Source organism: Plecotus auritus, assembly GCF_963455305.1.
Source record: "Plecotus auritus genome assembly, chromosome: 2".
NCBI classification, from domain to species: domain Eukaryota; kingdom Metazoa; phylum Chordata; class Mammalia; order Chiroptera; family Vespertilionidae; genus Plecotus; species Plecotus auritus.
In genome coordinates this window covers 7,036,952-7,062,862 of record NC_137771.1, presented here as the reverse complement: position 1 = coordinate 7,062,862, position 25,911 = coordinate 7,036,952, and the positions used below count along the sequence as shown (strand labels likewise).

At 52.5% G+C, this 25,911-nt stretch overlaps 2 protein-coding genes across 2 annotated transcripts in view; one reads left to right on the top strand and one right to left on the bottom strand.

Annotated features, from left to right (window-relative positions):
* The window catches only part of PLOD1 (procollagen-lysine,2-oxoglutarate 5-dioxygenase 1), a 28,210-nt gene extending 19,469 nt beyond the window's left edge, over window positions 1-8,741 (bottom strand). Inside the window, exon 1 of the mRNA XM_080656614.1 lies at window positions 8,456-8,741. Coding sequence (XP_080512740.1) covers window positions 8,456-8,531 — 76 coding nt within the window. The 5' untranslated portion in view covers window positions 8,532-8,741. The remainder of the gene's footprint in view (window positions 1-8,455) is intronic.
* Window positions 8,742-12,933: 4,192 nt separating this feature from the next.
* On the top strand, window positions 12,934-19,317 carry KIAA2013. The gene is made up of 3 exons (XM_080656286.1): window positions 12,934-14,171; window positions 16,399-17,252; window positions 18,623-19,317. Exons 1-3 carry the CDS (start codon window positions 13,139-13,141, stop codon window positions 18,638-18,640), a joined length of 1,905 nt encoding a protein of 634 aa, XP_080512412.1. The 5' UTR covers window positions 12,934-13,138; the 3' UTR covers window positions 18,641-19,317.
* Window positions 19,318-25,911: the final 6,594 nt, after the last annotated feature.

Here is a 25,911-nt window from a genome sequence, read left to right as displayed (position 1 = left end):
ACCGGCCAGGGCTGTATTACCTTTTTAGCAATGGACCTCTCCCAGGCTCCGTAGTGCAGCTTCACCTCTACGATGGAACCCATGGGAAACGACTCCCCAGAAAGCATCTCTGGGAGCCCTAGGGAAGCCCCTCCCAGACCCCCACTTTGAGGCTGAATCCTCTGAGGAGTAGTGAAGGCTCTGGTCAGAGTCCCAGCTCTGCTCCTTCCCAGCTATGTGACCTTGGGCAAGTCCCTGACCTTTCTGCCTTCAGTTTCTCCCTTGTAGAATAGGGGTTAATAACAGCAACTTCTTCCCAGAGCTTCTGGACTAACTCCAGGAGATCAGGCCTGTAAAGTCCTGCTGGGAGGCTGGCACAGGCTAAGAGCTATAACTGGTCATGATGAATGAGAAGCAAATGCCTTGCTCTGGCATTCAAGGCCCTTGCTGATCAGTCCAATGATATACTCATTCCCTCCAGCAGCGAGTGGGCCCTCCTCCAACCAGAAGTCTCACCTTGCTGGGCACATCCCTCCTGCCAGGGCTCCCTCTCTGCCCTTTCCCTAGCCTTCCTCCAGGTCCCAGGGCCAGTGACAGTGGTGCCTCTTCCCTGCCACCTCTATGAAGCCTTCTCAGAGTTTCCCTGGCCTCTCTCCTGCCCTCAGAGGCAGGACCTCACTTTGCAGCACTCATCATTGTTCCACTGGGTGGCCCTTTCTTCCCTGGAGTCCAGGACTTAACACTTTTCTGGGGGAACAGACACACTAAGTGGTGTGACCAGCAAAGGCAGGTGAGGCACCCCCATCCCATCCTAGGAAGTCAAGAGGAGCCCGGGTTCAAAGAATTAAGGGGTGTGTCTCATGTGGTTGAGCATCCTCCCATACACCGAAAGGTCTCAGGCTCAATTCCCCAACAGGGCACATACCTAGGTTGTAGTTCATTCCCCAGATGAGAGACAACCTATTGATGTTTCTCTTTCTTTCTCTCTCTCTCTCTCTCTCTCTCTCTCTCTCTCTCTCTCACACACAACCTATTGATGTTTCTCTCTCTCTCTCTCTCTCTCTCTCTCTCTCACACACACACACACAACCTATTGATGTTTCTCTCTCTCTCTCTCTCTCTCTCTGAATCAGGAGGTCAGTCACAGTTCAATCAATTCCCAGTCGGGGCACATGCCCAGGTTGCAGGCTCAATCCCAGTTGGGGGTGTGCAGGAGCAGCCAATCGATGATTCTCTCTCATCAGTGATGTTTTTATCTCTCTCTCCCTCTCCCTTCCTCTCTGAAATCAATAAAAATATATTTAAAAATAAATCAATAAAATAAATTAAAAAAGAGAAACCAAGATGGCGGCATAGGTAAACACCTGAACTTGCTGCCTCACACAACAACTTCAAAACTACAACTAAAAGACAAAACGGACATCATCCAGAACCACAGGAAGACTGGCTGAGTGGAAACTAGAAGGAAAGAGAAAAGCACACTGAGACTCAGAGGAGGTGCGGAAGGCAGAGGTACGGAGGCGCACGCGCAAAGGGCTGGCAACTGAGTACACGGCTGTCTTTTTCAAGCGGGAGGGAGACACAAGCTTCCAGCTGCTCTGAACTCCAGTTCCGGGCGAGACTCTGGGGACCCAGACTCATAAGGGGAGAAACTGGACTGTCTGGCAGGGGCGGAACTCGAGGGCGGCTTTCTCTCAGAGGTGCTTGCAGTGATTACCAAGGGACACTGAGACCCAGGGGCCTCTTAGGGCAGGGCTGATGGAAAGCTATTGCTGTTTGCTCCACCCTGAAACGCTGCCCCACCCCAGCTGTGCGCATAGGCTTTTGCATATGAATGGCCCGGTCCTTTGAAATCTAAACTTACTTATCAAACTGCAGCTGAGTCAGAGAGACCCAGAACATCCAAAAGAAGGCCCAAGGCCCACAGCAGCTTGCATTGCTTCACAGCTGGGCCTCAGCTGGGCACCTCCAAAACCCAAACCAAGAAGAGAAATCTGCAGATCTCTCCATAGCTCCTGCTGGGTGGCCTCAGGCAGAGACTAAATTAGCACCTCCTTAGAGATCCAAGAGCCAGTGTACCCAGGGGTCAGAGTGGGACCATCCAGATTACAACTCCTCAGATCCATAAGGGACACACTCAGGGGGCAGACTCAGTGAGCACCAAAGCCCCACTGAAGCAAGTCTTGCCTCATAAGGGTGTCTCCAGCACAGAAGTTCTCCCAGCATAGCACAGCTGATCCTCACAGCCACTTGGCCTGGAGGGCAATTCCTCCCAGTGATACCAATAACAACCAAGGCTTAACTACAACAAATCTGTGCACACAGCCCACAAAGGGGTGCACCAAGAATGTCCACCTCAGGTAACTGGGGAGGCTGAGCCACTGGGACCTATAGGACACCTAGCACACAAAGCCACTCTATCAATTCAGGGAAGCAGCCAAAATGCAGAGACAAAGAAACAGGTCACAAATGACAGAAATGGAGGAAAGCAAACTACTGGATATAGAGTTCAAAACCACGGTTATAAGGTTTTTCAAGAATTTTCTAGAAACTGCTGATAAATTTAGTGAGACCCACGAGGATATGAAAAAGGACCAACTAGAAATTAAGCATACACTGACTGAAATTAAAAATAATATACAGAGATCCAACAGCAGACTAGAGCAGTGGTTGGCAAACCCATTAGTCAACAGAGCAGCAAACCGCGGCTCACGAGCCGCATGTGGCTTGTGAGCCGCGGTTTGCAGACCACTGGACTAGAGGATGGCAAGAATCAAGTCAAAGATTTGAAATACAAAGAAGCAAAAAACATCCAACCGGAAAAACAAAAAGAAAAAAGAATCCAAAAATATGAAGATCGTGTAAGGAGCCTCTGGGACAACTTCAAGCGTACCAACATCCAAATTATTGGGGTGCCAGAAGAAGAGAGAGAGCAAGATACTGAAAACCTATTTGAAGAAATAATGACAGAAAACTTCCTCCACCTGGTGAAAGAAATAGACTTACAAGTCCAGGAAGCGCAGAGAACCCCAAACAGAAGGAATCCAAAGAGGACCACACCAAGACACATCATAATTAAAATGCCAAGAGCAAAAGACAAAAAGAGAATATTAAAAGCAGCAAGAGAAAAACAGTTAGTTACCTACAAGGGAGCACCCATACGACTGTCAGCTGATTTCTCAACAGAAACTATGCAGGCCAGATGCGAGTGGCAAGAAATATTCAAAGTGATGAATAGCAAGAACCTACAACCAAGATTACTCTACCCAGCAAAGCTATCATTCAGAATTGAAGGGCAGATAAAGAGCTTCACAGATAAGAAAAAGCTAAAGGAGTTCATCACCGCCAAACCAGTATTATATGAAATGCTGAAAGGTATTCTTTAAGAAGAGGAAGAAGAAAAAGGTAAAGATAAAAATTATGAGCAACAAATACATATCTATCAACAAGTGAATCTAAAAATCAAGTGAATATGCCCTAAGTGGTTTGGCTCAGTGGATAGAGTGTCGGCCTGCAGACTGAAGGGTCCCAGGTTTGATTCCAGTCAAGGGCATGTACCTTGGTTGCAGGTACATCCCCAGGAGGGGGTGTGCAGGAGGCAGCTGATCAATGTTTCTCTCTCATCGATGTTTCAAACTCTCTATCCCTCTCCCTTCCACTCTGTAAGAAAATCAATAAAATATATTTTAAAAAAATAAAAATAAAAAAGTAAATAAAAAATAAAAATCAAGTGAATAAAAAATCTGATGAACAGAATAATCTGGTGAATATAATAGAATCAGGGGCATAGAAAGGGAGTGGACTGACAATCCTCGAGGGGAAGAGGTGCGGGAAGAGACTGGACAAAAACCATACACCTATGGATGAGGACAGTGAGGGGGGGGGCTAAGAGCATGGGGTGGGATGGGAACCAGGTGGAGGGGAGCTATGGGGGGGGAGAGGAACAACTGTAATAATCTGAACAATAAAGATTAATAAAAAAAAAACTGGGGGGGGGGAAAGAGTAAAATAGATGAATAAATTGTGGTGTGTTCATAACAACGGAATATTTTTATAGCGATGAACATGAATAAACTACTTAAGCTAAAAAAATTAAATAAATAAATAAACAAACAAACATGTCCTCAGGTGAGGATTAAAAAAATAAAATAAAAAAGAACAAAGGGGCCCGCCCAGCCTGGCAGAGCTGGCAGAGCTGGCTGAGCGGAGGGGCAGGGTCCTGGCCCAGAGCAGGGGGCTGGCGCCAGCAGCCCAGCAGGGATTGGCAGGAATCCACCGGGCGGGCCCAGGGACCTGCGGCAGAAGGGGTAGATGCACTAGGCAGGTGTGGAGTGGGGAGGCCTCACTACCTGACCCTGGGGTCCAGGAAAGAGGGGAGCTTCTCACCCTTGGGGAAGGGCTCCCCCTAACTCCTGCCAGGGTTAAGTCCCTGCCCCGGTGAGGAGAGGCAGCGCTGCCGGCTCTGAGGCCCCCTTGTCTGAGGTCCTCTTGTTGTCTGCAGGGGCTCCTGGGGACAGGAAGAGTGTCACATTTCACGATGGAAAAAGCCAGCGTGTCTGTGAGACTCTGGATTCTCCATTAGATCCTGACTCCTGAAGTGAGGCAGTGAGCGAGGGAGTGAGGGGGGAAGGGGTGCTAGGTCTTCAGGCTCCTTTTGGGGGTTTCTGCTTCCAAATCACCATGACAATGACCGCTAACCTTTATGGAACACTTTCTGCTCCCCAGACTCTGTTCTGAGCCTTTACACACACTAAATCCCCTCCCCCTACAGTTGGGAGCCCAGACAGAAAGCAGGTGGGCGGGGCCCTGGTGCTCAGAAACTGAAAGCCCCAGGGTGACGCTTGCCCAAGGGGGTGCCCAGAGCTCTGACCCAGCCTGCAGTGGGGGGGTTGGGGGGGGAGACTCACCACGCACCCTAGCCAGTTTGGCTCAGTGGATAGAGTAGACCGAAGGGTCCCAGGGCCGTGGACAGGGCGCCTGCAGGAGGCAACCAATCAATTGTTTCTCGCACGTGGATATTTCTCTGTCTTTCCTTCTCTTTAAAAATCAATGGAAAAGCCCTACCTGATTTGGCTCAGTGGCTAGAGCATCAGCCTGGGGACTGAAGGGTCCCAGGTTCGATTCCGGTCAAGGGCATGTACCTTGGTTGTGGGCACATCCCCAGTAGGAGGTGTGCAGGAGGCAGCTGATCGATGTTTCTAACTCTCTATCCCTCTCCCTTCCTCTCTGTAAAAAATCAATAAAATATATTTTTTTAAAAATCAATGGAAAAAATATCCTCGGGTGAGGATTAAAAAAATAATAATAAAATGAATTAACTTAAAAAAACAAAGACCCACCACGTGACAGGAGCTGGGGCCAGGGCCCCATGAGACCTGACACCCAGGGCTCTGGGTCCTGCTGACCTGCTGCCCAAAGTCCAACCCTGGTTTTCCCAGATGAATGGCCCGTGATCCAGGTCAGCAGAGATAAGCAAGACAGTGGAGAGGAGTGGCAGACGGATAGCGGCGCAGTACCTTAGCCTCTGCGTGCCTGTGTCCTCATCGGCAAAATGAGAGTAATAACCACACACATGTACCCTCCTCCAGAGACTCCCAGGCGGGTTAAAGGAGCTGATGGCCACCTGGCCATGGGGCTCCATGCATTCTTGTCCTAGGGAAGCTCCGCTAAGATGGGTGAGGGCAGGTTCCTGGGGGTCAGGGGCGGAGAGGAGCCCCTCCTGAGAGGCTGAGCCAGGGTGGGGAGTGCAGACACCTCTGTGGGGTCCTAAGAGAAGGCTGAGAACTCAGGCTGGTTCATCGGGCTCTGGCTGACGTCCCCTCTGTCCCATGCAGTGCCAGCCCAGGCATGTGGTCTTGTCTCAAGGCTTGTCATGACACACCCAGTCGTCTGCTCTCTGGGGAGGTGGGAATGCATGAAGCTTCTCCCCCAGCCTCCAGGCTCACGCCAGGCTTGACATGACATGGGTCAGGCAGAATGGCAGGAGATGGAGAGGTCTAGACGCCTCAGGTCTCCTGCTGACTCGTACACATCCAGCCAGGCCTGCCTGACTTGGGGAATATTTCTGACCACTGCACAGTGAAGGCATGACCCCCACCCAAATCCAGGGTCTGCTGGGTCCTTCCCTCTCCATGTCAAGGCCTGCAGGGAAAGGCGCAAGCTTGGGAGAAAGCCAGAAGCCTCTGCAAAAGGGAGAAAGGGCTGTGGGGGGCGGGGGGTGGTATGCACTCTCCTCAGCCCTGCGGAAATTTGCTTGTTTGGATGTTTCTTTGTGGAAGGCCTTTTTCTGTCCCCCACATTGGTCTTGGGGCTTGCCTGGGACAGGGTTATGTCTCCTCCCTCAGGCTATCTGGGAACCAAGGGTTCACAGGAATGAGCAATGGGCCTGAGTTCCAGTCAGTGATTTTACTTTCAACCAGCTGTGGCAACCTCAGACCAGGAGTTTGTTACCTTTCAGAGCCTCAGTCTTCCCATCTGCAAAATGGGGCTAATGATTCCTTACTTCTCAAAAGGGTCTGAATGGAGCAAGAGATGCACAGAGCCTCAACTTGAGAGCCGCTTGACAATAGCCCCATACCTGCTGTCCCTTCTCCATCAGTGAGTGGTTATGATCTACTAGGTCGCTGGGTTATCTCAGCGACAACAGGCTGTGGGGGCTGGCTGCCTTGGGTCTACTTTGCCCCCTCCCATCACCTGCTGGAGGTCAGGGCACCTGAAGCCGTGTCACTGATTTGGTCCCTCCCGGACTCACCTCTCTGGGCTTCCTTGTAGGGGGCTAGATTTCTCTCATGAGATGGTCTCAGGTGGGGCAAGTTCACAAAAACAGAAGCAGAGACCCTGGCCGGTTTGGCTCAGTGGATAGAGCATCGGCCGGAGGATTGAAGGGTCCCAGGTTCGATTCTGGCAAGGGCACGTACCTCGGTTGCAGGCTCCATCCCTGGCCCTGATTGGGGAGCATACAGGAGGCAACCAATTGATGTGTCTCTCTCACATCGATGTTTCTCTCTGTCTCTCCCCCTCCCTTCAACTCTAAAAATCAATGGAAAAATATCCTCAGGTGAGGATTAACAACAACAACAACGACAAAAAACAGAAGCAGAGGAACTGCCAGCAGAGGCCCAGGGAAAATAAAGGCTATTCTAGGGTTCGTGGCTCCCAGCCAGTGAGCGGACCCTGGCCACAGGCCCTTTGCACACACCACCAGCCCAGCCCTGTGCTCAGCACCTCCCTCACTGGGTTTTTTGTCCTGTCTTACTGCCCTGCTGGCATACTCCAGGACAGATGGCGGCACTGGGCCAGAAATGGCTTTATGGGCCAGGCACTGGGCTGAACTCTCAGTAGGCCTCATGAATCCTTGAAAGAGCTCTAGGAGTGAGGTAGCGTAGCCCCTGTTCTGCAGGCTAGGACACCAAGCCTCATGGAGACCAAGCAACTGGCTTCACCAGAGACACGTGGCCTGGGCACAACGTGGCACAAAGGAACACTCAAGTAACGGTCCAAGGGTCTCCTAAACTACCATCCCGCTCCCTCCAGTTCCCACGTTCCCCAGGAGGGTGGGCCCAGGGAACAGAGGATCATGGGAGGTGTAGCCAGTTCAGATCTGCTTCCGTGGGACTGCCACGATCTACCTGTGCCCTTCTGGGGGCTCTCAGATGCTCAGCGGGCGGCCCTGGAAGTGGCCCAGGGAAGGCAGGGGAGAGTAGCGCCCACTCAGGATAGTGGGGCCCACTCTAACATCCCATCTGCCTTGGGGATGTGGAAGGAACACCAGACACAGAGTCCAGAAGACCTGGGAGCAACCACTCCAGAGCTGGGCAGTCATGGCACCTATCTGGGCATGTCTCCCCATGTGCAAACTGGAGAGTTAGTAAGACCCCCCTGGCAGGGGCAGGGGCAGACCACGGAGAATGTAGCTGAAAGTGCAAGCAGCCCTGCAGCGGGACCCACCCCTTCCACACCCCCACCCCAACCACCTCACCAGGTGGCCGCTCATCCCCATGATCTCTTGGCCAGCTGGGCTCTGGAACCGGGCGCAACTGGGTGTTAATCTTGGTTCCCAAGCCCACAAGCTGCGTAACCTTGGGCAAGTGAATCCACTCTGGACCCTCAGTTTGCCCAGCTGAAAAATGGGGATAAGAGAAGGATGCACACCTGAGGGTTGCCATCAGGCTTAACTGACGCGTGGCCTATAACAAGTGCTCCATAAATAGTAGCCTCTGTCATTATTAGGAACGCTATTATTTGTCTCTCTGGGTGCTGAACGGGACTTCCCTCCCAGATGTGGGAACCACAAGCCCAAGACGGGAAGTGATTTTTCCGAGTCATCCGCGAATCAGTGGACAAGTAGCCAGAACTCAGACACCCCCGCCAGCCCAGGCCTCCTGTTGATACCGGTCCTTACCGAGGCACCCCCCCAGATCAGCCCTCAGCCCCATCCCGCCCCGACTCCCCTGCCCGCCCCCGGCCCGGACCTTACCCTCCGGCTTGGCGTCTTCCTTCGCTTTGGCCAGAAGCAGCCAGCCCAGCGGGGCCAGGAGCAGCAGGGGCCGCATCGCCAGGGTCGGGGGGATGTCCGTCCGTCCGCCCCGCGGTGCGAGCAGACTGGAAACTTCGGGACGCGGCCGGCGGTGCCGCTGCCACGCACTGGGCCCGCCCCGGGGGCGGTGCCGCGCCGCCCCTCTCGGCTCCCGGCCGCCCTCGGGGGGCGGGGGGCAGGGGGAGGTTTTCCTGCAGACATGCCAGAACTGAAGCCTCTCGGTTGGAGCGGCTCCCTCTGGCCTGTCTGCGCGGCTCCCGGGTCCTTCCGCCGGCCTGCCCTCCTCTCTCCCTTCTCAAGGGGCGTCTGTACGGCCTGGAAGACGAGGGGAGAGCGGGCGGGGCAGCGATTTCTATACCCCCGATGCCGCGCCCAGGCTGGATGGCATCAGTACTGTGAGCCTAAGGTGGGGGTTCCAACAGCATCGGCCATTGGGTCTTGCACGGGTTAATGGCATAGTTACCTGTCGCGCCCTTGGAACAGGCCCTGATAAGCCCTCAGTAGGACTCAGCTCCCAGGATCTCATTAGTCCTTCCCCAAACCCTTGGGCGTGGAGTGGGCAGGGGCCGGGAGGACCGTGTTCAAAGGCATCCAAACCCCGGCCCAGACTGTCCTGGCTGCTTATCACCAGCCCCTAAAACAGGAAATCCTTTGAGTTCCCTTTTTGTCCCCTGGAGGCAACGGGAGACAGGCCAGTAAGTCAGGCCAAGTGGCATTGGGCGACAGACAGCGGAACAAACTGGCGGAGAAAAGTGCAACAGTTGTAGTTCAGCCTTCTGGTTCATAGGTTGACACTCAACCACTGAGCCACTCCGGCCGGGCAACACATGTGACTTCAGAAGTCAAGTACAATCTCTGGGATCCCGCACGTCATCTCATGGTACCGAGATTTGCTCATTGTACAGATGGCAGAAGTGTGGCCCGGAGGGAACCAGCAACAGGCCCTGGGTACCAGGCAAGTAAAGGGCAGAGGCATGCCTGCCGTCCAGGGCTTCTCCTGCCCAGCTGGGACCAGGGCAGGGAGTTTCTGCAGCTGGGGATAGGACTTGGCGCCAGAATCCACCGGATGTTTTTGAATTCAGGAGATGCAGACTGAAATTCCAGAGCCTTGGAGGAGAAAATGGAAGGATGACCGGAGAGGAAGAGAATGAGCTTGTGTCAGCTGGATCAATTTTCAAAGCTCCGTTTCATTCCATGTTCATAGCAGCCCTTCAAGTTAGGCAGCATTACCCCCACTTGGGAAATGAGGAACCCATTTGGGAAGTGATCTGCTTGAAGTCACACTGCTGATGTGGGACCATAGTAAGGGTGGCAGCTTTGGAACCCGGCTCTAACTTCCCATTGGCTGGGGCCCTAGAAGAACCTCAATGGTGATGTTCTGTGGACAGAAAAAATCCTTGGGCAGTGGGGTTCCCATGGCTCAAGTCCCCAGAATCGTTGCAAATCAGGAGGGGGAACCATCTGAAGGCTGCTGGCCTCCCCTGGAGAAAGGATTCACTCTGGACAAGCCTGTCCTCCATACATTGGATTCCATTTCTTGCTCCCTTCATCAAATTGCTAGAACTTGAACCCAGTCCAAGCTTCATCCAAAAAGAGATCCTGTCTCTTTAACCAGGGGTGGCTGCTGCCCAGATGTTACTCCTGGTACGTGCAGCACATGTTGTACACAGTTAAAGGCACAGGACCCTGCTTTCCTGGGAAAGTACAGAAAGGATAGCTGGCCTGGAGGGCAGTTGTCTGCTGCCATGGGGCCTTTTCTCACCTTCCTTCTCTCCTTTTACCCATGTCCTTTCTTGTCCCGAGGACAGCCGTACTCTGTTCTGCCGGACAGGCTGTCAGCTGGCCCTCAGACCCCTCCCCCTTTACAACCATCAGCTAATCCACTCACTCTTAGCCCCTTTAATAATCCTATAAAATAAAAGGCTAATATGCAAGTCAACATAAGGAACTACCCATCGCTATGATGCACACCAGGGGGCAGATGCTCAACACAGGAGCTGTCCCCTGGTGGTCAGTGCGCTCCCACAGGGGGAGTGCCACTCAGCCAGAAGCCAGGCTCATGGCTGGCCAGTGCAGTGGTGATGATGGGAGCCTCTCCCGCCTCCGCAGCAGAGCGGGCCTAAGCTGTCAGTTGGACATCCCCCAAGGGCTCCTGGACTGTAAGAGGGCCCCCCCAGGTGCATGAATTTCATGCACCAAACCTCTAGTAATAATGATAATAATAATAGAAATAGAATTTCCAAGCTGTTTCCCTAAGTAAAAAAAAAAAAAAAAAAAAAAAAGATGCAAGCGAAAATCATATGCTACAATTTCTGTGAAAGAAAAACTTTATACTGTATGTCTAGGTGCCTATATATCTGTAAGCGAATAGAATATCTGGAAGAGTATCCAAGGAACCGGTGGCAGTGGTTGCATCTGGGGAGAGGAACAGATGGCTGGGTGGGGCCCCAGGAGGGAGGAAGACTTTATAGTAGCTCTTCACCCTTTTGCATATGTTGAATTTTGTATCATATATCCTGTGTCCTAGTAAAAGTAAATAATGAGTGGTTATTTTGAGCCAGGCACCATGCCAAATGTTTCCTGTGTTTGTCCATTTGAGCCTCAGAGCAGTCCTATTCTCTCATGATCCCCATTTTATGGCTAGAGAAACTGAGGTTTAGGGAAGTTAGTTGACTTGCTAGCAAGGGGTAAGGCCAAGATTAAAAACGCAGGCAGCCCAATGCCACGGTCCTTACTCTTAACTCCCTGGCTTTGTGGTGGCTGTGTTGCTGACCCTTTCCTGCGAGTCTTCTTCCCTTGGGTTGTTTGAGAGTGGCAAGGGAGTTCCTGAATAATGAGCCTTTCATTTGACTAGGAATCTGCTTCCAGAAATTGCTCCCCCCCCAAAAAAAAATTCATACAAGTGGGCCAAGATATATGCCTATTTCCTGCATGTTTGTAATTGTAAAAAATAATGACATGGGTTTCCAATTAAAAATTACTTAGCGTGTGTCATGCACCTTGCTTGCTTTGTCTGTATTAACTTATTAATTCCTCAAAAATGTGAGAGGCAGGGTCTCTGGTCCTTCCCATTCCACAGGTGGGATGCACCTGGTCTGGTATGCTTCCACCTCACTGTGCCTCCCAAGTACTTCTGCCTTGTCAGATGGATGGACTCTATCTCTCTAACTATAGGAAATGGACTCCTGCTCGGCCACCAGCATATTCCTGGGTTTGTGAACTCCCAGTGGTAATTAAGAATTTTGTTTTTGGCCCTGCGGGCATGGCTCAGTGGTTGAGCGTCGACCTATGAACCAGGAGGTCACAGTTTGATTCCTAGTCAGTTGTGGGCTCGGTCCCGGTGGGGGATGTGCAGGAGGCAGCTAATCAGTGATTCTCTCTCATCATTGATGTTTCTCTCTCTCCCTCTCCCTTCCTCTCTGAAATCAATAAAAATATGTTTAAAAAACAGACATTAAAAACAAGAGAATTTTGTGTTTGTGTTTTGATAATAACCTTGGGGGGATAAAAGGGGGTACTGTACCATCACCCAGACTTGCAACTTGGCAAACGCATCTTTGTCTGCTCACAGCCCACAAGAAGCTACCTCAAATACCCGATTAATTTTCAACAACTGGGAAGCACTGTCTGGCTTTGGAATATCCTGACAGCAAAGTGGGAACAATGGCCCCACTGTCTGCCCTGTGCTCATATGAATGTTTTCCTCCAGTAACAAAGCTAAATGTCTCTTTTGCATTGATGATTCACAATTTAAAGGCATTTTCAAAGCATGAGATTTTAGTGTCTCATGTTATTTAATAAGTTAAAACTCAGGGTTGACATGAAGATGGCTTGGTGTGGTCGAGATATGGACAGTCCTGGGCTGGATTTCTGTCCCTTATGTCCTACGTGCTGCCGGACAGGTCTGGAAGAGTTGTCAGCAACGTGTTTCCTAGGAAGTCTAGTTTAGAGGGGTTACTTTCTTTTCTTTTCTTTTTTCTTTTCTTTTCTTTTCTTTTCTTTTCTTTTCTTTTCCTCTCTCTCTCTCTCTTCTTCCCTTTCTCTCTCTCTTTTTATTTTTTTGTTTTGTTTTATTGCGGTGAGGATCGTCATTTTTACATAAAAAAGTTTTATTACTTTTAAATCTTACGTCTGTTGACTCTATCTGTAGCAAACGGGGCCCAGCATGTGCTCGGTTTGGCCGACTCTGTGTTTTTTACAAGTTGGTTGGATGCTTCCAGTACTGCCCGCCCAACCCCTCCCCCGCCCCCCCACCCCTCACCCACCTCACACCCCCACCCTCACCCCCACCCTAAACCCACACCCCGACCCGCGGCTCCCCGCCCTTTCCGCTGTGGCCCCGCCCCTTTCCCAAGCCCGCCCCTCTCCCCGCCCCCCTCCCCGCCCCCCTCTTTTCCATGTGTCGCAAAAGACTCGGTGGCGCTTGACGGCGGCGTCGTTTGACGGTCGGAGGCGACTGAGGAGGAGGAAGAAGGGACGGTGGCGGCTGCTGCGGCGGCTGCGACGCGGTCCGTGGTGGGCCCCGCGGTCCCGGCTGGAGAGTGAGGCGCGGGCAGCCGGGCCGGTGGGCTGGGCGGCGGGCCCGGCGGCCGCTCCCGCGCCGCGCCCGCGCCTGGCGGCCCGATGTGGCTGCAGCAGCGGCTCAAGGGGCTGCCGGGACTGCTGTCGAGCAGCTGGGCCCGCCGCCTCCTCTGCCTGCTAGGCATCCTGCTGCTGCTTCTGTGGTTCGGGGGCTCCGGGGCGCGGCGCGCGGCGGGCGGCCTGCACCTGCTGTCCTGGAACCGCGGCAAGCCGGGCGCCGCCGAGCCCTCTGCCTGCCTGGAGGCGGCCACCCGCTCCTGGCGCGGCCTGCGGGAGCGCGGCGAGGCGGTGCCGCTGGGCCCCGGAGTGCCGGCCCTGGTGGCCAACGGCTTCCTGGCCCTTGACGTGGCTGCCAACCGGCTGTGGGTGACCCCTGGGGAGCGGGAGCCCGCCGTGGCGCCGGACTTCGTGCCCTTCGTGCAGCTGCGCCCGCTGAATGCGCTTTCCGAAGCTGGAGAGTCGGTGCTGCTGCCGCGTGAAGGGCTGCTGCGCCGGGTGCGTTGCCTGCAGCTGGGGACCCCGGGTCCCGGCGCTGCTGCCGCCGTCCCCGGACCAGCCTCGGTCTCTGGCCTTGTCACGGGATCCGGCCGCGACTGCGTGCTGCTGCAAGAGGACTTTCTGGCGCACCGGGGCCGACCCCACGTCTACCTGCAGCGCATCCAGCTCAACAACCCCACGGAGCGCGTGGCCACGCTGCAGACTGTGGGGCCCACTGCCGGGCCGGTCCCCAGGGCCTACACCAGTACCCTGGAGAAGGTCGGAGACCATCAATTCCTTCTCTATTCGGGCCTGTCCCCGGTCCTTCCCACGGGGCTGGTGCACCTGGTGGTGGTGGCCGCCAAGAAACTAGTGGACCGGCTCCAAGTGGCTCCCAAGACGCAACTGGATGAGACAGTGTTGTGGGTGGTGCATATCTCAGGGCCGGTTAACCCGCAAGCGCTCAAAAGCAAAGCCGCCAAGGAGCTCAAGGTGCTCCAGGACTTGGCACGGAAGGAGATGCTGGAGCTCTTGGAGATGCCCGCAGCCGAGCTGCTTCAGGACCACCAGCGCCTCTGGGCCCAGCTCTTCAGCCCAGGTGAGGCGCGGCAAGTGCTTGGTTCACAGTCCACACCTTGCACCAGGGTGAACATGGTCCACCCTGCAAATGCCCCTCCACCGTCTGCAGAGGTTAAACCTTGGGCGTGGCCTTTGACCTGGGGCTGACCCTACTCCATCACTTAGTGTCTGTGTGACCTGGACCAGTAGCCTAATCTTTCTGGACTTGTATTCAGTAATAACAGAAGCAGCTACCACAGAGGGCTTTAATGAGATTCTAATGTAAGAATGAGTGTAATGGGTAGGTCTTTTTGTCCTTGTGGGTGAGGCCTGATTTGAACAAAATGGCTTAGAGGGTCAATTTGTAAAGGATGAAAATGGCAGGCAGAGGGAGGCCTGGTCAGTCCCCACCCAGATTCTTTCCTCAATTCCCTAGAGTCTGGCTGGTGACCAGCATGGGCTTCTTGGCATCCTCGAGGCTGAGGTGTCCTAGCTGTGGTGGCTGCAGTTTTTTTCACAAGGAGGTAGTGGGACCTTTTTCAGCAGGTGGGATGCTCTGTCAAAGGAAAACTTCGTCCCCCTTGACTGTTGAAGAAAAGAAAGTCCTGCTCTACATGAGAGAGATTTTGGTTTGCAGGGTTCTAGTTGTCTGGAGCCTTATATTTAGTTGCCCAAGGAGCCTTTAATTCATTCAAGAAGTGTTTGCATGCCGCTGCCAGGGTCTGTTCTCCCTGGAGAAGACGGAAGTGCACAGAGCACAGTACCTGGCTCATGGTGCTTCTGTGCTCATGGTGCTTGCTCAAACTGGATGGGAGGAAGACAAATATTAGAAAATGGAAAATTTGAATAGATAAGAAAGATAGCTTCCTAGATCAAAAGTACTGTGGAGAAAGGTTAAAAATAAGTGATTGAAGGTGACTGAAGGGGGAGGTCAAAGTAGGGGGCAGGCTCCGTTTAGCCCCAGTTGTCAGGGAGGCCTCCCTGAGGAGGAAACACTGAAGCTGAGACCTGAATAGCAAGGAAGCCAGCCAGCAGGCCATTGCCCCTGAGGCAGGAGCTAGTTTGGTTGAATGGCCAGTGTGGCTGGCAGGTAGTGAGCCTGAGGGGGCGGGTGTGTGGTGGGGGGAGGACATGGGGGGGGTGGGTCAGACAGGGGGGGCTGGCAGTGGCCAGATCCTAAAGGGTCTTGTAGGCCTTAGTGAGGATGGTGAATTTTATTGTAAATGGGATGGAAAGCAGGGCAGAGCCACCATCTGGTGCACGTTTTTAAAGGTCCCTGTGGCTGCTGTATGCAGAGTATCGACTGTATGGGGGCAAAAGTGGAGCGTGGAGACCAGATAAGGGGTGTTGCAGGAGCCCAGGTGAGAGAGGAGCGTGGCTGGGGCCAGAGCTGTGACTGTGGAGATAGAAGTGGACAGATTCTGATACCTTTGGGGGCAGAGCTGCCAGTACTTTCCAAGGACTGGCTGTGGGGAGGAAGAACTCAAAGGTGACTCCTGAATTTGCGGGAGGGCTTGAGCAGGTGTCTGGAGACAACTTAGGGAAGGATAGGTTTGGGGCTGGAAGAATTCAACCACGTCAGGTTCAAAAATGCCTGTCATCCAGGTGGAGACACCAAGCGGGCGGTTTGCTGGTGGGGTCTAGAGGTCATACAGATTTTGGAGATCTTGTGTTCAGATGTTAAAGCTACAGGACTGGCCCCCGCCAGTGTGGCTCTATGTTGAGCGCCAACCCATGAACCAAGAGGTGACTGAATCAGTTCCCGGTCAGGGCACATGCCCGGGTTTCGGGCTCGATCCCCAGTAGGGCATGTACAGGGGGCAGCTGATCAATGTTTCTATCTCTATATTCTTCTCCCTTCCCCTCTCTCTGAAATCAATAAAAACATAAAAAATTTTAAAAGCTACAGGACTGAAGAGAGAGAGGATAGAGCGGAGAAGCCCAGGGCTGGCCAGGGCCTGAGTGACAGTGTCCTGGAGTGGACTTTTTACTTGACTCCATATGGCTGGTGCCACGGTCTGGCTCTGTCTGTTCTTTGGGGCTCTGTCCGGAGGCACCACTGCCTTGTAATAAGATTTTAGGTTTCGGGCCCACAGAGCTTAGGTTAGTCATGTGAGGAAGCCAGGCAGGATGATGCTCTCTTACTCCAGGGAAACTGGACCTGCCATTTTTATCCCTCGGGACAGAAACTTTGTGTCTCTGCTGCTTGTGATCTCCATTTCATACCATGCCATCCTCCTTAACGTGCAATCTTGGTGGCGTTACAGGTGTGGAAATGAAGAAGATCACGGATGCCCACACCCCGTCTGGCCTGACCGTGAACCTGACCCTGTATTACATGCTGTCCTGCTCAGCAGCCCCACTGCTCAGCCCCAGCCTGAGCCCCAGGGAGCGAGACCAGATGGAGGCGCCGCTCAGCTATGAAGATCACTGCTTCAGTGGCCACGCCACCATGCATGCCGAGAACCTCTGGCCCGGCCGGCTGTCCTCCATCCAGCAGATCCTGCAGCTCTCCGACCTGTGGAAGCTGACCCTGCAGAAGCGCGGCTGCAAGGGGCTGGTGAAGGCGGGCGCCCCCGGCATCCTGCAGGGCATGGTGCTCAGCTTCGGCGGGCTGCAGTTCACCGAGAACCACCTCCAGTTCCAGGCCGACCCGGAAGTGCTGCATAACAGCTATGCCCTGCATGGCATCCGCTACAAGAACGACCACATCAACCTGGCCGTGCTCGCGGACACCGAGGGCAAGCCATACCTGCACGTGTCCGTGGAGTCCCACGGCCAGCCCGTCAAGATCTACGCCTGCGAAGCGGGCTGCCTGGAGGAGCCCGTGGAGCTGACCTCGGCGCCGCAGGGCCACACCTTCCCAGTCATGGTGACGCAGCCCATCACTCCACTGCTCTACATCTCCACCGACCTCACACACCTGCAGGACCTGCGGCACACGCTGCACCTCAAGGCCATCTTGGCCCATGACGAGCACATGGCCCAGCAGGACCCCGGGCTGCCCTTCCTCTTCTGGTTCAGCGTGGCCTCCCTCATCACCCTCTTCCACCTCTTCCTCTTCAAGCTCATCTACAATGAGTACTGTGGGCCTGGGGCCAAGCCCCTCTTCAGGAGTAAGGTATAAAGCCTTGTGTCGTCAGAGCCAAGGCCCGGCCTTGCATTCTGTCCTGATCTAGGACGGGGTGAGGCCTGGGCAGTCATGGGGTGCCCTCTAAGCCAGTGCCCTGAGCCCTTAACTCATAGACAGGAGCGAGTGTGTTTTGAAAGGACAATAAAAAGTGACTTTTGAAAGGAGACCATAGGAAGGGACAGCTGTGGATGGAGGAGCCCGCTGGCCTCCCAGGGACCTGGGCAGCTGTCCCCCCACCCCACCCCAGATGAATCTCAGCATCTGAAAATAACTGCAGCAAAGCCCTAGATTAACCTGAGGCCTCTGTCTAAGCTGCTGGTGGGACCCCCATCCTAACCCGGGCAGCCCTCACTGTGGGCCAGAGGGGGTCATCTGTCAGCACAGACAAGGCCATTCCCCTCAATTCCTCACGTGGCTTTGCCCCGTGAAGCCTTGATTTTGACCCCAGTTGCTGTGGGGCTCCTATCTGGACTATATCTCAGGACATCGGGATTGATGTCTTAGGGGAGGCCACCTCCTGCCCTGTCACCCAGTCAGTCGTCTGTGCTTTCTCACCACCAGGATTTCCTGGGAGAAAGACCAGGCCGGAGTACGTTGTTGGCAGTCACAGGAGGAAGCGCTAGAGGGGAGCTTGTTGCCCCTGCCCTCCTCTCCGACTGAGAGTAGAGGAAGATGAAGGTCTAGGTCTGCATTCCCAAGTAGCTAAAGAGCCAGGGGCCAACGCAGGAGAAATGCCCATCTCCTCCCCCGAGGGCTTTGTGGCCGGGACTTGGAGGAGGAAGGAGCATTGGACCTGAAGGAGTGGGAAAAGGGTGGGAGGCAGGTCTGAGCTCCTCGAGCTTGAAGAACAAACAAAGTCAGATCAAAGAGAAATGTGCAGACACCATCCGGGAGCCTCTGGGCCAGCTGCAGTAGATCAGCTAGGGTTTGCATTGCGGGTTTGCATTGTGTGGGTGGGGCCTCTGTTTTGCCCCAGGTTGCTTTTCCCTGCTGGTTGGTGGGCTTCTCTGCTCTTAAAGTGGCATACACCCATTCACCTTGGTTCCCCACACAGTCAGGGGGACCAGCCAAACTGCCTTCATGGGGCACTGCCCCATGTCCCTCAGTTTACTTGTGCTAGAGCTGGCCACACCACAGCAGAGCCCGGTGATCACTCTGCACCGGCCCAGGAGTCCCCAGACCACCAAATCCATAGTAGTTCTAGCCTGTCCCTGGGCCGGGAGCTGTCTGCCACTCCAGATCAGAGCCCGGGTGGGGCGCCACCAGGGCGGTCTCCATGGCCGGCTTCCCGTAGTATTTCTGTAGCTGTCCACAGGGTTGGCGGCGAGCAGTAACAACTTGTTTTGTTAATTGAACAGGAAGATCCCAGTGTCTGAGTGAACCAACAGCCCTGCTTTCAGCCACCAATTGCACAAGACACCCAGCACTGACACTCCTGCTGCTACGAACAAGGGATCCTTTGAAAGCACCCACCCTTTTGTGCCTTGTTGGGGACAGCAGTGACGCAGAAGCGCGTGTGGATGTTCAGGAGTTCGCACTGGGGAGCGGGAGGGGAGGGGCCAGTGGACTTTTTGTAAGCTCTCGACTCAATAAAATGAACCCCTATGGAAAATACTTGAAATTGAACTCACTCCTTCCACCTTCCCCCTTTCCTCTGCCCAGGAACTAGACCTCTTTGAAAAGACTTGTCTAGGAGAAACTGTGGGCTTTTTCCTAATTAATGTGTTCCTTCTTGACTGAACTTTTAATTTATTGCTGAGATTTTGCTGGATGGCTTTTCCTTCCACTGTAGACGGTGATTCTTGGTGGTGATTTCTGAGCTCGCCGCAGGGGTGGCATCCGGGGCCGCTCGTGGCCTGTGTGGGGGGCTCGGGTCTCAGGTCCCCCTCGGGTTTTCACATTGTCCCTTTCCAGTGAGCCCGTGGAGATCTGTGTTTTGTATTTCTGGGCTTCAGGGGAAGTGTTTAACTTTCTAGTGATTGCTGATTGTTAGTTTTGAAATACCAAAGCTTTCTTTTGTTCTGTTTTTAAATAAATCTCTTTCAAACTTCCATGGTCCGTTTGTGTGTGGTTGAAACCTTTGGAGACATCCCATCTCTCTCCGTCACCAGACTGGGGTGGTGTCTGAAGCAGAAGGGCCAGCCACCTCGCGCCCCCCCCCCCCCCCCCCCGTGACGATAGGAATTCTTTTCCCATGTCTCCTCCTCCTCTCGGAGGCATCCACTCAGATGTGGAGGCGGCCACTTTTCTGCTCTCCTGGGGGGTTCGCTGGGTGGCCCTGCCCCGTGGGCTGGTCTAAGCATCACTGGTCCTTTTGCTGCCATAGTCCCTGTCCCCCTCCCTGCCCTGAGTAGCCTAGATTTGCCTGCCCTGGCTTCTGCCGGTTGTGTCCTGAAACTAAGGTCTGACCCTGCCTCTGGGGAGGAGAATGGAGCTGCCCCCGGTCCACAAAGGACTGAGCTGGGCGTGGCGGCCCACCTGGGGAGGCTGTGGTCCACCTGGGGAGGCTGTGGTCCACCTGGGGAGGCTGTGGTCCTCCGTGTTGTTTCCAGCAGCCTCTCACCAGGAAGCCTGGTTTGTTGGCCAAGGAGCTGAGGGCCCCACAGCAGATGGCCAGGAGACAGAGTAAACAAGGCTCAGCTTTACTACCAGCTGCCCTGGCAGCCCCCAGCCAGGCACCTTCCACTCCCGCTCTGGGTAGTGCAGGGCTGGGAAACACCTCCCACTCCCCAGCCTGGGTCAAGCAGCTTCCGGTTTAATGCGATGACTAGAGGGCATGTCATACCATCTGCCACATCCAACTGCACCCCATGAGGTTTCTGCTCCCCAAAATGGGTGAGCCAATGACCCAGAAACCCGTTCCTGTCATTTATAAGCCCCCTAGACTATCCTATATAATAAAAGGCTAATATGCAAATCGACCAAACAGCAGAACGGCTGGTCGCTATGACACGCACTGACCACCAGGGGGCAGATTCTCAATGCAGGAGCTGTCTCCTGGTGGTCAGTGTGCTCCCACAGGGGGAGCGCCGCTCAGCCAGAAGCCGGGCTCATGGCTGGTGAGCGCAGCAGCAGTGGTGGGAGCCTCTCCTGCCTCCGTGGCAGCTAAGGATGTCCGACTGATGGCTTAGGCCCGCTCTCAGAGGGAGCGGGCCTAAGCCATCAGTCGGACATCCCCTGAGGGCTCCCGGACCACAAGAGGGTGCAGTCCAGGCTGAGGGAGCCCCCTCCGAGTGCACGAATTTCATGCACCAGGCCTCTAGTTGTATTATAGGAGCCCACACAGACTAAGACAAGCATATTCTTCCAGTGAAGGAACAGAACTTTCCAGGGATGATAACAAACCAAGAATCCAGAGATTCACAGGACCTTAGATGAGGAGGGAACTGCAGAGCTTTCTTGCTCGAGTTCATAACTAGCTTCAAGGGGCCTGTAACCCCTGGAATTGCAACATGTATGTACATTTTTATTTTTATGAGAGGTCCTGTAGCTTTCCTCAGATTCTCAAAAGATGCCTGACTTTAAAAACCTTCAGAACAAGATAACCTGCACTGTGGGGTCTTGATTTTGACCCCCTTCTCTGGAAGCAGCAGTGGCCTGAGCTTCTGAAGTCTGGTTAAGGGTCTGGCAATTGGGCTCATCACCCCAGGCTGTGGGGCAGTTCCCCTCCCTGCAGAAAGGACTTCAGGGAGGGTGGGATCATCTCAGCTACTGGGTGTTGCCAGTCAAACAGCCTCAACCTGAACAAGCTACCTACAGGCTGACACTCCTGGTTCCTGGGACTTTGGCCAGTGGAAGCTTTAGACAGTTGTTTGCTTCAGTAAATGTTCATTGAGAATCCCCTAGCCGGCCATGCATGTTGGCCTTTGGGTGACAAAGGGGGGAAAGTTACATTTGACGAACCTGTACTCTGTGCTTAAGTTCTGGGAAGGCAGTGGCTATACCATCTCTAGAAAGCCAGAAACTAGCACCAGGCCTGGCACAGGGCAGATGTTCAAAGAATGCTTATTGAATTGCATTTGTATGCATTCTGCCATTTAATCCTTGTGTTTCAAATAAGACTTTAGGGGTTGCAAGTGACAGAAAGCTTAATTATAACTGGCTTAAACAAAAGGTAAAGTACTGATTCACATAACAATGTAGTGTAGTAGGAGCTTCAACAATGGCTCGATCCCGACTCAAGTGACTTCAGTAGGACGCATCTCTTGCTTCTGGTAGATGGGCTTCCGTCCTCAGATTGGCTGCCCTTGTGGTGACAAAATGGCCATTTATCTATCACAAGGCTGACGCCCTTCCAGCAAGGCCAGAGGAGTCTGAGTCCCAGCATTCCTCTTCAAAGTGCTCAGGTTCACCTCTCATTGGACAGCCCAGCCATGAGCCAGTCACGGCCAGGTTGCAAGGGGCATGGTAATTAGATTAGTCCACTCAAGCCACCTCCTCAGAGCTGGGCAGGGACGTCAGCCCCAAACCACTGAAAAATGAATAATAATAGGAGAGGAGTGGTTCCGAGAGGAAATTAGGGGTACTCTTATCTTAATCTTCCTGATGGTCCAATGATACCATCTTGGGCTCTTGGGAGCCTTTCCTGGCCCATGTCTGGGATCAGCCATTTCTCTAAGAAACCTGCTTCCTTTGTTTAATATATATATATATATATATATATATATATATATATATATGATTCATTTCAGAGAGGAAGGGAGAGGGAGAGAGAGAGAGAAACATCAATGGTGAGGCCCTGACCGGTTTGGCTCAGTGGATAGAGCGTCGGCCTGCGGACTGAAGGGTCCCAGGTTCGATTCGTCAAGGGCATGTACCTTGGTTGCAGGCACATCCCCAGTAGGGGGTGTGCAGGAGGCAGCTGATCGATGTTTCTCTCTCATCGATGTTTCTAACTCTCTGTCCCTCTCCCTTCCTCTCTGTAAAAAATCAATAAAATATATTAAAAAAAAAAAAGAAACATCAATTGTGAGAATCATTGATCAGCTGCTTCCTGCACACCCCCCACTGGGGATGGAGCCCACCACCCAGGCATGTGCCCTTGACCAGAATAGAACCCAGGACACTTCAGTCCCCAAACCAGCTAGGGCAAACCTGCTTCATTTGAATTGTTGACTGTAATCTGGGGACTTGGAGTGCTCGTTACACTGGGTTCTGTTTTTGCCAAAGGTGAACAACAAGATAAAAACCCTGCTTTAGATACACACCCAGCCTTCAGAGCCAAAGAAAGCACTGGCGACAGGCATCTGATTCTGACTGACCAGAGCCTGTCATGTGAGGAGTAGCTTGTCTGGGGGAAGGGAAGAATAATACCATCTTATCACTTGAATAGTGTTTGGGACCCACGGAGCCGGCTGGACTGTGGGTACCTGTCTGGGGCTCCCTGAGCTTGGGCTCATGATTCTCCACACAAGAGCTGGCCACAGAGAGCAGTGTGGGAGGCTGAGAAACGGAGCCCAAGGAAGGAACTTCGGGATAGATTCCCTCCATCCTTTACTGGGGCAGATACTACTAGTTTTCTTCCCGGGTATTCTCACACCATGGCAGGCTTCATGGCTGCCTAGAAGAAATACTACATTTCCCAGCCTGCCTTGCAGCTAGGTGTGGTCAAGAATCTAAATTCTGTCCCTAGTCAGTTTGGTTCAGTGGACAGAGCATCCGCCTGCGGACTGAAAAATCCTGGGTTCGATTCCGGTCAAGGGCACATGCCCAGGTTTCAGGCTCAATCCCCAGTAGGGGGCGTGCAGGAGGCAGCCGGTCAATGATTCGCTCTCATTATTGGTGTTTCTATCTCTCCTCCCTTCCTCTCTGAAATCAATAAAAATATTTTTTTAAAAAAGAAACTAAGTCTGGCCAATGGAATTGGTGGGAAAAAAAATTAACTTCCCGCGCTGAGTTTTATCAAATACATAATAAACATCATCAAATGTCTTTCTCATTCTTGTTTTTAACAAATGATCCAGTTCTAGTTTTAAGGCTGAATTACATTATCAGAAAAACAACAATATTTATAATTATAACCTGTTATAAAAAAAAACCTAAAAAATTATTTTAAAAAGCAGTCGAAACTTACAATACGTGCAACACTTAGCAGAGTTGGAAAGGTGCTGGGACTCGCCTGGTATTTCCCTCCTTGAAAAATGTTTGTGGATAGATATGCCCACGAATCATCTTCAAATAAATTTAAGAAGTTTTATCTAAGGTCGGTGCAACAGGTTCTGTATTTAGCAAATGTCGGAGCCAGGCCCCACCCACGCGATGCCCGGGAGCGTGTTTGCCGGTTGGTGATCTCCAACCTGTAAACATTTTGCGGACCAGACTCTGGACTTCGTGACGAAGTTTCCGTTTCTTACAGCAGCGTTGCTGCACCGGGCGTCTGGGGAGCTCTTTCCCGTGGGTAAATGACAATTCAGATTAGAAAGACGCTCTGCTCTCAGCGTAGGTTAGTTTATTACGGGACTGTCTGTCGCGTCATCAGTTTGCAAACTCTGCCCACTTTCACGAGGCAACTTGGCATCCAAATAGTTACACCCATTTACTATTAACTTACAAGTGAGCCCCATAACCACCTGCAAAGACCAAGTCTACTTTTCAACACCCTTTGTTAGCCTTGCATACACAAGGCCTCAAAAAATTAGTACAAAACTCAGAATTGTTCCTCTCCACGGAAATCTTTAGTAAAAGGCGAAAGATTTATGCGATCTGAAGAGAAACCAGAGTATGTCTCGTATCTCAGGGCCACATTTCTCGGGTAACTGTTACCCCTAAATCTGTAATGGTGATTATTTATCCAGAAGAGCTAATGACTTCTCTCCCCCGCCAGACAATTCCGTGAGAGAAGTCTTATTCTGTGGGAAGAATAGCTCAAAGAAAATAAGAGAACCTAGTCTTTTTCTAGGTTGGAAATTGTTCCGTTTCATGTGCAATGCATTGTGGGTATGCAAATGAATTGCAGCCGGTTTCCGGAAATACCTTAAATAGTTCTTTCGTCTTGGTGCTGCAACTGGGACTACCACCAGGGGGCAGAGCGGAAGCCAGATTTAAGAAATACTGTAGAAACCTGAGCCTTGTCCAACCAGAAAAAGTCTGACTCTTTTATAATTGGCCCTCCAAGTAAAATTTCTTTGGGATTTAAATAAATACAATAATTAAAATTGTAAAATAACATAAAACATGCAAAGATTTTTCTTCATTAAACAAAAACGCGTTGGGCACTGTTCTAAACCCTATGCTGGGCTCCAGGGGTAGAGCAGATCCCTAACATTTCATCTTCAAGGAGCATGCTCTGTGATGGGGGCGCCAAGTGTGTGTGGTCAGCACCGATCACAGAATGTTCTCTGACATCTGGGCGGAGCATGAAAGGATCCACAGTAGTGGGGTGGTGAGGGCATTCCAGCAGGGAGGCACAGTGCTGAAGGGGCGAGTCTTAGTACTGATGGTCTTAGTACCAAGCTAAGAGCTTGGGTTTACCTAGAAGGAAAAGGGAGGCATAGAAGAGCTTTAAAAGAAAGTAGTGTGCCCTAGCCGGTTTGGCTCAGTGGATAGAGCATCGGCCTGCGAACTGAAAGGCCCCAGGTTTGATTCTGGTCAAGGGCTCATGCCTGGGTTGTGGGCTCCATCCCCAGTGGCGGACTTGCATCGCTCATCATGGATGTTTCTATTTCTCTCTCCCTCTTCCTTCCTCTCTGAAATCAATAAGAATATATTTTTAAAAAATCCTTTAAAAGAGAGTAGCGTGGCCCTGACTGGTTTGGCTCAGTGGATGGAGTGTCGGCCTGCGGACTGAAGGGTCCCAGGTTCGATTCCGGTCGAGGGCATGTGCTTTGGTTGCGGGCACATCCCCGGTGGGGGGTGTGCAGGAGGCAGCTGATCGGTGTTTCTCTCTCATCAATGTTTCTAACTCTCTATTCCTCTCTGTAAAAAACCAATAAAATATATTTTAAAAAAATAAAAGAGAGTAGCGTGATCAGGTCAGTGTTTAATACAGTGCTCTCACCGTGCGTGGTCCCTGGATTAACCAAAGTACCCCTTAGAGATGCTTGGGTCCCACCCACTCCAGACCTATGATAACTAAAACTACCGGAACAGGATCTCAGAAATACCCCCTGCTTTTCAGACAAGATGGGGGCGGCGGCGGCGGCGGGGGGGGGGGGGGGGGGCGGGTAGGCGGGGGAAGCCCGGACCAGGAGTTCCAAACCCACGTGTCCTGCAGAGGGCGCACCTGCCATCGGCTCCCGCGGAGTGGGGCCATGCAGAGAGGGACTCGGGGTTGCTAAAGGAGCCAGAAATCTGGGGTTTTACTTAAAATGTCCAGCTTTTTACATGTTGAGAATTAATTCAAAACTAAAAAACAAGACCAAACACAGCTGTAGTCTAGATTCACCATGCAGGCTGCCTGATTCGGGTTCACAGCTAGAATTCATGCGCACCTGCTGAAAGCCAAGCCCTGAGAAATGCTTGATGAGCCTTACACCCCCCGGACAACCCCGTGAAATGTTGGAAAAGCTGTTGTTCAATATACATAATGTCAGACAATATAAAATACAACAATGACAAACCCGAATTTAATAAGGCCTGCAGAGCTGATGGCTAGTTTATAGGAAATTTAGAGGACAGGGGAACGCATGAAATTTGGAGGAAGAAGTAT

Excerpts from the sequence above, each read along its gene's own strand:
- KIAA2013 (XM_080656286.1), top strand. The coding sequence starts at position 13,139 with ATGTGGCTGCAGCAGCGGCTCAAGGGGCTGCCGGGACTGCTGTCGAGC. Across the intron at positions 14,172-16,398 it reads GGCCCAGCTCTTCAGCCCAG|GTGTGGAAATGAAGAAGATC; the intron begins GTGAGGCGCGGC and ends GTGGCGTTACAG.